General features: G+C 36.6%; 1 protein-coding gene across 1 annotated transcript; it reads right to left on the bottom strand.

Annotated features, from left to right (window-relative positions):
* Positions 1-2629: 2629 nt before the first annotated feature.
* LOC131009733 (uncharacterized) lies at positions 2630-8009 on the bottom strand. Its single transcript, XM_057937141.1, has 2 exons — positions 6631-8009; positions 2630-3076 (listed from the first exon to the last, which is right to left on the bottom strand). The coding sequence occupies exons 1-2, from the start codon at positions 7966-7968 to the stop codon at positions 2630-2632; spliced, it is 1785 nt and encodes a 594-aa protein (XP_057793124.1). The 5' UTR covers positions 7969-8009.
* Positions 8010-14053: the final 6044 nt, after the last annotated feature.

The following is a 14053-nucleotide window of genomic DNA, read 5'->3' as shown; positions in this document are numbered from 1 at the left end:
CTCTGAACCTCCGTTGATCCTTCATTTGTGGTCTCCGGAGTCTACCATCATCACCACGCTTGCTGCGAAATTTGATTGGCATTGAACGATTAAAAGCTCCTTTGAGCCTTTGCACAATGATCTTGTGGTCACAATTGGTTGTGCACACTAGCCTCCTGGCTTCATTGTCCTGGGTATACCTTTTGAAGGTTTGCAGAAAATTATTTCCGAATAATATATCTGCTCCGGTATCATGGAAATAGATGGGTGGAGTCTTGACCTTGTACCAAGGTGTTTGGCCTGCTTCACCGATCAATATTTCTGTCTGTTTTACTCCCTTTGATAGGAGTAAGATTTTCTTGGAGAAATCCCTTCCCGCAATTCGAGGCAGTTCTTCTTCAACTTCTGTTGGAAAGACTCCTCTTTTTGCCGTACAGATTCCTACTCCTGAATCGACATAAGCAGCAAAATATTATGCTTTGAATTTCTTGTATAACATCCCCACAGAGATGTAAATCGAGAATGGACTTGTCATTGGATCAGCAACCGCTTTCCGCCCATTGTGATCTCCACTCCACTCGCTTTCCTTGATCATGGTTGATAATTGTCAAGGAAATTTCGCCCTAAGATTAGGACGTCTGCTTCTTGTCCGGCTTTGCCTTCGATCTTGATCTCAAAGCCTCCAATCTCCAGAATTCCAATATATCGACCACTTTCTGGATTATCCAAATAATACAACGTATTGCAAGGAAATTGATTTTTCCTTTCAGTTGTATCAATTTATGTGGAAACATTTCTCCATCCTTCGGGGCATTTGAGTTTTACTCTTATGCCTAGAGCTGATGTTTCCTTAATCGCCCTTCTCTCGTAGGAATTAGATAAGCTTCTTTCTAAAGGCCTTGAAGTCAGCCTATCTCCTTGGAATGATAGCCTTGGTGTTCCCAATCTAAGACTTTGATTATGTTCCAGCACCTGCTTATCTCCAACTTGGATGTCGATCTCCCCAATTCTTGGAATTTCGACTCGGTCAAGGCTTACTGCCTTGGCAACTTCTTTGAATATTTCGGGGACTTCAATAAAATCCTTCCCCAAAAATAAATCCGTGTGGTGGGAATTTGATAGGGCATATGATACTTGATATGTGATCGAGTATGGCCTATTTCCTCCCGTCAACAGATCCTTCCTTTTGAAGTCCTGGTAGAGTGTCAGGGCTCGACTGAAGGATGAATCTTAAAGATTATAAGCGATCTGTGGATATAATTTGGCTATAATCTTCTTGGCGTACAGATTGCCTGAAAAGGCTCCCAGTACTGAATCTTTTGTGTCTGTGACCCTTTTGTCACAGAGGGCAACATCAATTGGAGTATCCGTCCTTGGTTTGAGTCCAGACTTGATCACCAATTGGATTGCTCCAATATGAATCCATTTCATCGTTTTAGCCACTTCTGGCTTCATTTTTCTGAGATCCCTCCGCACATCTTCGGCTGGGACTAATTGGATCTCCACCTGGTTGTTTGTTATCTCTATTGGAAGCGCCAATTCTCGACTTGTAGTGCCGAAATAGACATGATGCTTCATTTTGAATGGACTCAAGCTTTGTATGACTTGATTCATTCTTCCGCCTGAAAACCCTTGGAATGTTTGTACATCCATGGTTTTGTCTTTAAGCTTTTTCACAAGCTTATCTACCACCTCCTTTTGGGGAATCAAGAAATGGCTTGTAAATCCTTCTTGATCTTTCTTTTGAGAGTGGAAGGCCTCGTTCTCCTCCTTAGTCTGACTCGTCTCCGGATGATCCATAACTAGTATCCGAATCTTCAGAGCTAAAGACTTCTTCTTGCTCGTATATACTCTCATCAGAGGATATATCTTCGAACCGATAAACTGGCATCAGTTCTTGGTTGTAGATGGCATCTTCAATATCCGGTGTGGATTCGAATCTCCTCATCCCTCTTTTCTCGTTGTCGGGACAGTTGGTAGAAATATGCCCCTTTGCACCGCACGTCCAGCAGTTGCAATCTTTGAAACTTTCATTTGATTTGGCCTGGGTACGCCTGAAAGTTTTCCTTGCCGGGATTCGTTTCTGAGAAGAAAACCGGCTCCTCGATGGTCCACTCCGTTGGCCTGATTTGTAGGATCGGGCCTTTTGCTTGGACCATATAGTCCTGGGTTTCCAAGAGCCCCGCCTGGTTCTTAGATCTCTTCCATAGGGTTGGAACCTATGTTTCTTTGTCTTCTTCATTTGATACAATAATTCTCCACCTATTTCTGTTGGTAGATCAATATTGTCGCAAATCAAAGGAGTTCTTTGGTTTATTTTTCTCAATTTCTTGAGATCTCTCTGGACTTTCGCCTGCTGACACCATTCTGACAGCTTCTTGTGAACATAGGACATTCTCCTTGATGTACTATCGAGGTGGAATGCTCCAGGTGACTTGTAATCGTTGATGAACATTTCTCTCCATGGACTCGGAAACTTCAGAAAGAAGAGATCCATGGCAATCTGATCATCGACTAGCCCCATATGTGTGTATAAGGCATATAAGCGTAAGAATTCGTCGAGAGCTTTTGGCTCCAGAACTACCAACTTCAAACTATAGAGTGCTTGTTGGTATTTGATACGCTTTTCTTCTCCTGCACCTTCAAAGAATCACATTCCAAGAAAGTGGACTTTGAGATACTCCGTTGCCTTCTCCAGAATGTCCCACGGAGAAACCTTGGCGAACAGATCGTTCTTCTCGTTTGTTTTGATGTTGTCCCAAAACTGTTTTGCCATTCCAGCAAAACTTGCCTCGAAAATTTTGATAAATTCATTTTTATCATACTCCACGGTGGCAATTACGATCTTCATTGCCGATGCCCATTCATCAATGAGTGATTCCCAACTTTTGAAGCTTGCTTCGTCAATGTTGAGGACTAACCCATATGGATGGATTGGCTCGAGTATGATTTTTCCTACAGGAGTTTCTTGTAGTCTGCGCCGTCTTCTGGTTCGTTGGAGGCTCCCTGCTTCATCACGAACTTCAGCCCTCCTGGAAGATGTGGATGGCTCTTCTCGTGGGATTTCGACTTTGGGCTCGAAATCTCCTTGGTTCGTCTTCAGATCCACCATATTTAAATTAACAAAAGATTCTGCTAATTCTTGTAGATCTTCCAGTCCGATCCTTTCGAGGTTATTCATGATTTTTCCCTCTCAAGAAACGAGCTATTTCTTCTGTCTGCAGCTTTTTGGGTGCTGCATTGACTGGTAGAGGGTACGTCGGTTCTCTGGACCATGTATTCCGAATTTTTCCGGAACATGGTTTTCGCCTTTCGATCTCCTCCACCCTTCTTTTGATATCATGTAAGAGGATTAGCATTTCCTCTTGTTTCATTGATATCCGGCTTATCTCCAGTGGTAGATCATATAGCTTGTTGCCATAGTATTCCACCGTCTTTTGGATTTCCCGTAATTCAATATTTACGGAAGAATCCGGCTTGATAGGCTGGTACTTTGGGTAGACAGCTCCCGCCTTATCCTTCTGTTCCATCAGATGTGTAATTGATGGAGGTTGGCTCTGGCTCGTTCATTTGCCGATTTGGCCTCGGCATTCTCCAGTAGGGCCTCAAGACAACCCTGTATGTTCGTAATAATCTCACGAACTATTTCCTCGTCCTCGTTAATGTGATTTGCTAGGAATCTCCAATACACTCGTAATTCACCCATTAGGTGACTGTTTTCTCTCTCCAAATGTTGGAGAGAAACCCTGTATACAAGACATCTCGGACATTCGTCCGGATCCATACAAATTTTTATGGAGTCTCCTCCCACATAGGTTAATCTTAAAATAAATTAAATATAAAATAATTCCTCTATAAAAACCCGCTCTGATACCAATTCTGAAAGCGCGGATTAATGTATAAGATGAAGTATTAAGAGAGATATAGTATAAGGGTAGGAATGATATTTCACTATGAAGTGGGTATTTTTCATAGATGTTTTATATAGGTGGTATATTTGATAGATGTATTATAGAAGTGGGTATTAAAAACCATTTGCCCTATATATAAATAGTCTTTTCTTTAGTTTGTCTTTTAGTATAACTAGTTTTTTCTTTGTGTAGTTTATAACAACATTCACTATGGTGTTATCCTATAATGGTACTTAGAGCTGGCAAGATTGATCCGGCCCGTCCGTGTTTAGGGCTGGGCTGGGTTGTACAAAATGTAGGCCCAAAAAAATCCGGGTCTAAAAAATCCGCCCAATAAACCCGCCAGGCTGATCGGGCCCGGGGCTAAAAAGCCTGTGGTTTTCGGGCTAAAAAGCCCGCCCGATTAATTTTAAAATTTTATTTTTACTATTCTAATTTTACTTAGGTATTCTATTTTATTTGTTTCCCTTTTTTCAATTCTCTTCCTTAAATATTAATAACTCTTACTTAAATTCAAACAGCATAGAGCAGTGACAAACGTCAGTAAGCTTTTGGCAACTTAATTGTCGAACAGGAACATAAATTCTTCCACAAATGTGATACTCAAACCAGTGTTCCTAATTCCTATCGAAATATTAGAGTGGAAAGAGGTAGAGAGGGAATTTTATCGAAAAAAAAAATAAAAATTGAAAAAAAGGAAAAAAAAAAAAAAAAAAAAAAGTGAAAGCAAAGAGGAAGTTTGTTTTGGGAACCAACCACGCCTAGAAAACTGAGATGCAACTCTCAGCACAATTTTCTGTTTGGTTTATAATTATTATTTGATATTATTTTAATTTATTTAATTTTTTATAAGAACAAAACTAGGATTTAGTGAAAAAAAATTATTGGGCGAGTTTGGCCCGACCGCCCGATAGCCCGATCGAGGCTGGGCTGAGCCTAAAATATAGCAGCCCGGTTGAATTCGGGCCAGCCCGGCCCGACCCGGTCAATCTCAAAAGCCCGCTGGCAGTGGCGGAGCCACATTGGTGCAAGGGGGTACGACCGTGCCCCCAAATCTCTTATATAATTTTTAATATATATCATTTTGATAATTATAATATTCATCTTAATAAATATAATATATCATTTTGATAATTATAATATTCATCTTAATTATTTAATATTTTTATAGTAATTTGTTATATAATTAGTTTGTTAAATTTGTATAGTTTTTTACTCATTTTCATTTCTTAGTTAATTTTTAGTATTGAATTTGAGTCAATGATCGAGTCAAAGTAAAATTATGAATTATTAATAATGAATTAGTTTATTTTTTTTAGAATATGAAATAATTTTTCAAAAAAAAATGCGTAAAAGTAGGTTTTTATATGCTTTCAATGTACTTGTCGTTAAATGAATAGAACTGCGAACAACTATTTATTATATTAAGTGATTGATTCTAATTCTAAGTTCATTAAGATTCTACTTGAATATGAAAATGAACTGTACTAAATGTTTAAAAATAATTAGCTCGAGAGCTCTCGCCCCCGAACCCTCATACAAATATTTTCAGACATCGTATAAATTTAGTACCCCCAAATCACAAATCCTGAATCCGCCAATGCCAGCTGGGTCGGGCCGGGCCGCCCGTTTTGCCAGCTCTAGTGGTGCTATATGTGTGCCACTTCAATAACTATTTATTTTTTCAATTATCTCATATTTTCTCCCCTATATCACAATCTTATACTCCATTCATCCCACCTATCTTGAGTCTCTCTTCATTTTGGATGTCTCATTTATCTTGAGACCTTTTCTTATTTTGCAAAAGTTTTATTCTTTATTCATCTTTTCACTTTTTCATCTACACACAAAACACATACTCCCTCCGTCCACGAAATGAGTACCCATTTGTGGACGGCACGGGTTTTAAGAAATGTATGGAGTGTAGTGTAAATAGTTTAAAGGTTCAACTTTTTTAATGTATTAATTAAAGAGATGTGTGGGGTACACTTGCCAAAAAGAGAAATGGGTACTAATTTCGTGGACGGACGAAAAATGAAATATGAGTACTCATTTCGTGGACGGAGGGAGTATTTCTTAATTTTCTTGCCAAAAAAAGAGTCTCATTATAACTGGGATAAAGGGAGGGAGTATTTAACTATTACTAAATTATAATTAGATTTTTCAAAAAATAAATAAATTATATCTTGAAAACTACACAGTGGACACTCACAGCCGCACAGCGGGCGTGTGCAAGCGAGCTAAAACCATAGTGATACACACGCGCGCATCATCAACTGTGGTGGGGTCGCCAACAACCTAGGAAGTAAAATTGTTTTTTTTTGTTTTTCTTTGCTATCCCAACTTTATTTCCTTAAAACCAACGCCCCACTATAAAAGGTAGCATTATTAGCAACTCCAATGGTTCACTCTACATTAGAGTGAACTTCACTCTATTTTGTAGAGTGAAATGTAGAGTAATTTCATTTTGCTCTCCAACAATCAACTCTACATTTCACTCTATAATGGAATATTCTATTTTTATACTTTTAATTGTTATTAAATTAATCTTTTTATATAGTTATTATATTATATATATATATATTTAATTCTATTTATATTTATTCTGATTTATTTAATTATAACATAATATAATATAATTATTTTGATTTTTTATACTATATTTAAATTATTGCACATTAATTTATTCCAACAACATATAAAATAACATTACATAATAATTGAAAAAAGCATAAATTACATGACAATAGCACACTAATTTCCACAAATGATCGACCAATGCATCACGAAGTGCAAGATGAGCTGATTTATCTTTGATGCTTCGATAGCGTGCAAGAAATTTTTGAAACTGACGTGCTTCATTTGGCACCGTTTCGACATCTGGAGTTGGGACTTCTCTCATCTCTTGAATTGGTGCAGACAAGTCTCTTTCATCCTCAATTATCATATTGTGCATGATAATGCAGGATTTCATGATAAGCTCTAAATGTTTCTTTTGCCAAAAACGGGCCGGATTTGCAACAATTGCAAATCGACTTTGAAGAACTCCAAATGCACGTTCCACATCTTTTCTACACGACTCTTGTCTCGTAGCAAAATGTTTTTTCTTTGCAGTACGTGGTTCATGTATAGTTTGCACAAGTGTGGACCATTTCGGATATATTCCGTCAGCTAAATAATAACCCACACTATACTCTTTTCCCTGTATTACATAATTTGCAGGTGGAGTGATACCTCTAGCAAGATCACTGAAAAGATGCGATCTTTCCAAGACATTAATATCATTATTGGACCCTGGCATACCAAAGTATGAATGCCATATCCAAAGATCATAATCAGCAACAATTTCAAGAATAATCGTGGGAGATCCACTACGACCTGCATATGAGCCTGCCCAAGCAGTTGGACAATTTTTCCACTTCCAGTGCATACAATCTAGACTACCTAACATTCCTGGAAAACCACGTTGTTGACCAATATATAATAGTCTAGCAACATCACTAGAAGTAGGAGATCTAAGATATTGACTTGAAAATATTTCCACAATTGCACGACAAAATTTCTTGACACATTTAATTGCAGTAGACTCACCAATGTTGATGTACTCATCGGTGGCATCTGCAGGTACCCCGTATGCTAATATCCGAAATGCAGCGGTTATTTTTTGCAGTGTGGACAAGCCCAATCTACCAGTGCAATCCCTTCCTTGCCGAAAGTAACTATTGTGATTTTTTACAGCATCAACAATACGAAGGAATAAATTTCGAGACATTCGAAAACGTCTACGAAACATTCCTTCATTAAATGTTGGATTTTCAGAAAAATAATCGTTGAACAGACGTTGGGCAGCCACTTCTCGATCACGATGGATCATCCTGCGACCAGGAACTGAGCCTCTGTGGATTGTTGTAGCACTTTGATTTTCAATAAGGCTTGCTACAATGAAATTATTTGACAAAATATGTTGAGACATCAATTGATGTTCAACATCACATTCATTGAGTATTTCTTCAAGCTCATCTGATGATGAGCTTGAAGAAGAAAATATATAAGAAGAGCCAGCAGCATGATAATTCATATCTTATTTTTGCTTCGTGATGAGTAAAATTGAGAAGATAGGTGTACAGATTATTAGATGTGCATACTTCTTATATAATAAAATTTGTTCAAAGAAATCTTATCTTGTCTGCATACTCCTGCAATTATTATCTCTCCTGCAAACTTATCTTTCCAATGATGATATCCACCGTCCATTATGATTTCCATTAATCCTCACCATCTGTTTCTTATCTATTCTGCAACTTTATAAAATCAAATCTGCACCATCCATTTAAAGTTCTTTAAATCTGCATCATCCATTCTATATCTCATGTACGAATCTGGAAGAAAAAATCTATGCCATTCATCACGATTTCCATGAAATCTCCACCATTCATTTCTTATCTTATCTGCAAATTTTCACAATTTAATGTCTATAAATATGCTCTACGATTTGTATACTTCCACATAGAATCTAAGCTTTTATTTCTTGTGTTTGTCTTTTTTTTTTTATTTGTTTGTTATTCTGCCTTTCATGTCTTCTTCTTCTCGACAGCCTAATTACACAATGCTTTCAATATGTTTGGTGATGAATTTCCGAATTTTGGCGGATCTGGAAGTGATGCTGGAGGTGATGCTGGAGGATCTGAAGGGGATTTTGGACCTTATTGAATGTTTTCTTAATTTAATATTATTGTATTTCTATTTCTTGTAATTTTATGTTTATGATATTTTTGTGTTGTTGTAATTTTATTATTATTGCAATTTTATATTATTGTATTTTTATGATGTTGCAATTTAAAAATTCTATATAATATCTTTTATAATTTAAACAAAAATAAAATAAATTAATAATATACAAAATAAAAATATATATTCTGATCGTCAATTTTTAAATTGCACATTGGAAATATTTCATATTAATAACGAGACAATTAGAGTGATGAATAAGAAGTATTTCATATTAATAACAAAAAGAAGTAAAACTAAAACCACAAAAAGAAGGATAAAAGAAAAGCAAAAAAAATAAATAATAACTAGCGTGATGAACAGTAGCCCGCTACATTTGCCGGGGCACTGTTCATTCACTCTACATTTTGGCGTAAAGTAGCGTGCTGTTGGAGGGAGCATTGGACTGCAAAATAGCGGTTCACTCTAGAATAGAGTGCCGCTGCAGATGCTCCTACCTTGAAACTTTCTACCACAGTGGAAGCTCTAAATGAAAATTTTTCCAATTTTTTGCTTCTGCTTGTCTGTGCTATCTCTATTGATTTCTTGTTTGTAATATTTGTTATTTGTTCGATCTTCTCTCAATTTGATTCTTTTTCATTCATTATTTGGTGTTGAATAAGTGTCTCAATCTTCGTAATCTCATCTCATTGTTTTGAGGCTGTTTCTTTACTAAGTTATTTTGCTTTGAAATAAGGTCGTTATTTGGTGATGAATAAGTCTCTACATTAGGGTATGTTTGAAAGCCGTAATTAAAATAAGTTAAGATAGATCAAATTCAAGATATGTATCGTATAAAGAGAAAGATTAGCACCATAATTTAGTGTTTGGTAGATAAGATATACTCCCTCCGTCCACTATCTTGATTCGTATTCCTTTTTGAGCCATCCAACTATCTTGATACATTTCATTACATGACAAAAGTTTTTCCCTTTTGTTCAAATTTTCATCTACCACACTTAACACGCTAATTACTAATTTCTTAAATCTCGTGCCCAAAAATTTTGTTCCAAGATAGTCGAAACAAAGGGAGTAAAATATAGATATTGTGAATAAGTCGTTTGGTAGTTTAGATTAAGTCATCAATTACCATTATAACATTGAATTAAATAATTAATTGCTAAACTTAAATTAACAAAAAAAGGAAAAAGAAAAATCCAAATACTACAAACCCAGATCCCCCGAACGGCGCTGCACTTCCACCACCACCCTGCAGTGACGCTGCACTCCCATAACAACCCTCCCCCCACCCCCGGCCAAAGCCTCACCTCAGATGACTCCATTTGCGGCAATAAACTTAAAGTTAAAAAAAAAATTAAATACCCTCGGCGGCACACTGACACACCCCCGCAACTTTTATTCTCTCCAAGGCGCTGCACCGCACCGCCACAACCCTCTCCCCTCTCCCCGCCCATGTGCAAAATTCTGTAGCCAACCATGTGGCACTGTACCGCCAGCACCCTTGTAACCCAGATTTATCCCCTCTCCCCAGCGACCAAAGCCTTACCTCTTTTCCCCTTTCGCACGCAACTAAGATGCCTCTGCGCGACCAAAGTCGCATCCCATGTACGCGCCCCTCCCTCGGTTCCGGTGTCGCACTGAAAAATACAATTATCACGATAGCACACCACACACACACACACACACACATATATATATATATATATATATATATATATATAGGGAAAAGTTCTATAGAAACACAAAGTTAGACAGAGAAAAGAGACAGATTCTAGTTCATTAGATCAATCTTGATCAAGGGCTGAGATTAAAAGTTAATATAATTAATATAATCATTTCTCATAATAAAATTGGTAAGATTCTAAATATCCCTAAAATTACTCACTTCCCACTTTCTCTCCCTCATCTCTCCCTCTCTCTCTTTCGTCCCCTCTCTCCTTTTCCTCTCTCTCTCTCTCTCTCTCTCTCTCTCTCTCTCTTCTTCTCCCCACCGCACGAACGTCCTCCCACCGCCACGAACGTCCTCCCATCTCCTTGTTCTCTTTGATTCCAGCCGCCTACCTCCTCTGAACTCCGGCAAGGCCATCACCTCACCTAGTCAGCACCACCCCCGCCTCTCTTCGCCCTTCTTCCGATGCGGCGAGAGCCACCACGAGCCATTGCCGCTGCGCGTCAAAGATCAGAACAGACGCCTCTCCAAAGCTTTGCCGCCTCCGGTTTCCCCTCTCTTCCAAAATCCGACGAGGTCGGCCACCTTCAACGACCCATCTCCCTCGGCAAAAGGCGAGAATTGTCGGCCCCCTTCCCCCAAACTTCTAGATAATTCCAATGAACATATAGTTAATTTTGTTGAACTTGTAGATATAGTCCAATGAACGTATAGTTAATTTTCTTGATATTGTCCAAATCAGCAAGTATGGGTTTCAGATTCTTATTTTAGATGTTATTCTAGCTTGAGCTAATCTTCACGGTCCATTCCCCTGCTACTTGCATACCATTGAATACCATTGAACTTTTAGATATTGAGTGTTGAATTTTATTGAACTTGTAGATATAGTTCAATGAACTTTTAGTTTTCTGTCATTGAACTTATGTATGTATTTTAATTTTATGGAGTTCAATACCATTGACGTACCTTGAACATTCGCCGGAGAGGATGAAGGAGCGGCAAAATTGGGGATTAAGGAAGGGGGCGGCAGTTTACAGAGAGAGATAGAAAGGAGACGGGAGAGAGAGAGATGAGGGAGAGAGAATGAGAATTGAGTAATTTTAGGGATATTTAGAATCTTACCAATTTTATTGTGAGAAATGATTATATTAATTATATTAACTTTTAATTTCAACCCTTGATCAAGATTGATTTAACGAACTAGAATATGTCTCATTTCTCTATATAAGGGGCTGTTTCTATTGAATTGAACCATATATATATATATATATATATATATATATATATATATATATATATATATATATATATATATATAGGGAATGGGTCATATAGAATTCCTTCTCTTAGGTAGTATGTACTACTACCCAATCTTATCCATCCATCCATCTCCTTGATCCTAGGGCTAATACTCACCTTTTCTTTTTCTTCCTTTTAACTTAAGAATATTATAGTAAGGGTTATATGGTCAGTTGATTTTGTTTCATTTCTTCACGTGATTGTTTTTTTTTTCCTTTCTTCTTCGTCTTCTTCTCCTCCTCTTTCTGAGTTGAACGATGCTCGATAGACAATGGTGACTGATGCACAACGACGACAACAACCACTGACGAGTTCTCACGTAATGATTCAAAGATATATTGTGGTTATGGTACAATGGATAATGAATTTTTGATAGAAGATTGAGGGATCGATAGAATTGGAGGCTATGGTGGTGGCTAATGGCAGAGTTCGCAGAATATCGAAGAATGAGACAATGGGTTAAAGATAAGTTTGTCGGAAACACGAAGAAGAAGGTTGCAAAACTGGTGAAGGAAAATTGAAAATGATTTTGCTATCAAAATTGAACCATGCATATTGTGTCAACCCTGCAGATCGTGTCAATGAACCATGCATCATTTTTCTTGAATTATCTATGTTTAAATTGAACCATTTATATTGTGTCAATGAACCATGCATATTATGTTACTGGACCATGCATGTCGTATCAATGAACCATGCATCTTGTGTAAATGAACTATGCATCCTATTATTAAATAAAAAATTTATTAAAAAGATAAAGAAAAACCTAAAGAACCATTGAAAGCACAGAAAGCAAACTAAGGGCCGAGCCTCGTTAAAACCTTGCTAAGCATGTTTGTTTGGCACGGATTCTGTCATGGGAAAGTAATCTGATTCCAAAATATTAAATTCATGTGTTTGGTTAAATTTTTGCCAGATAGAGAAAGTAATCAGAATCCTGAAAACAAGGAAAGTAGTACAACTTTCCAGGATTCTTATTCCTAGCTTTTCTTAGGTATTCTTTTTCCTCATTCTCAGGATTCTTACTTACATATATATCCAATATTGTTTTTTTATAAAATGAAAATTATTATTATTATTATTATTATTATTATTATTATTATTATTATTATTTTAAAAAAATCATAATTTAATTTTTAGAATTATGAATCATACTTATTATTATTAATTAATTAATTAATTAATTCATGAATTATTTTAAGAAATCATAATTTAATTCTTAGAATTATGAATCATACTTATTATTAATATTATTATTATTATTATTATTATTATTATTATTATTATTATTATTATTATTATTATTATTATTATTATTATTATTATTATTATTATTATTATTATCTAAGAAAAAAATGAATTTAATTTTAGAATTGTAAATCATTTAGTAATCTTAATAATGTACTTTGTTGTTACTATAAAATTAAGGGTAAATATCACTTGAAACCCCGAACTATTTTCACACTATCAATTATATTATGAATTATTGAAAATAATTTTTTAAACCTCAAAAATTATATTCTGAATTATTGAAAATTAAGGGTAAATATCACTTTAATTCTTACATATATTAATTAAATATATTTATTTAATGATACAATCTAGAATCCTAATAATTAGTTTTGATATTTCCAAACACTGGATAATGAATCTATTAGGATTCATTTTCCATGGAATCATTTTCCTGGGAATAACAATCCCAATTCAGATTACTTTCCTGACAAACAAACATGCCCAAAAGGGAAAACCTTGGCAAGGAAAAAGAGTACTCGTATACAGGAAAAAATTTTAGTGAGCTGAGTTGAGAGTATTTCAAAAGCTCCGGCCAAACCATCGCCCCTAAATACCCCCGGCTTACTAACAAAGAAAAACAACAACAAAGTGAAACTAAAGTAACAATCAAAAGATAAAAAACCCAAAGAAAGAGAAGCCAAATCCACGCCAAGAGAGTGACGCTGAGAAGCAAAAAATGGAGAACCTGAGCAATCCGAAACCGCAAGCAAGAGCCGAAGAAAGGCCCACCTCATCAACACAAACCACCTTAAGCAGGAATGCTTCCCAAGTGCTCGAAAAAATGCCCAGCAGAACCCAACTCAAGAAGTTTGTCCACCCAAGACGAGAGTCATGATCAAGAAGGAACAAGAAAACGAAAATGCAAGAAACCCCACCCACTACAGCTGACCAAAAGAGAAGCTCGGCCACCTATACCACTCCGAACACCTCCACCAAGAAGCGACCATCATGTGTTTAACAAAAAGCCGCAGCGGGTCTGAAGCACAAGAAAAATAAAAACCCAAACCTGCAAGAAGAAACAAGAAGCGCCACCCGTCCGAGCAGTGAACGGAATAATAGGCTCCATTCGGAGCAGAGCACGACATATCGATGAACTATGCATCCTATGTTTAAACTGAATCGTGCATTCATGTAAAATGAATCGTGCATATTGCGTCAATGAACGCTGCATCTC

This window comes from Salvia miltiorrhiza, chromosome 2, assembly GCF_028751815.1.
Source record: "Salvia miltiorrhiza cultivar Shanhuang (shh) chromosome 2, IMPLAD_Smil_shh, whole genome shotgun sequence".
Lineage (NCBI taxonomy): Eukaryota > Viridiplantae > Streptophyta > Magnoliopsida > Lamiales > Lamiaceae > Salvia > Salvia miltiorrhiza.
Note: the sequence above shows the minus strand (reverse complement) of the source record. Positions and strands in the feature narration are given on the sequence as shown.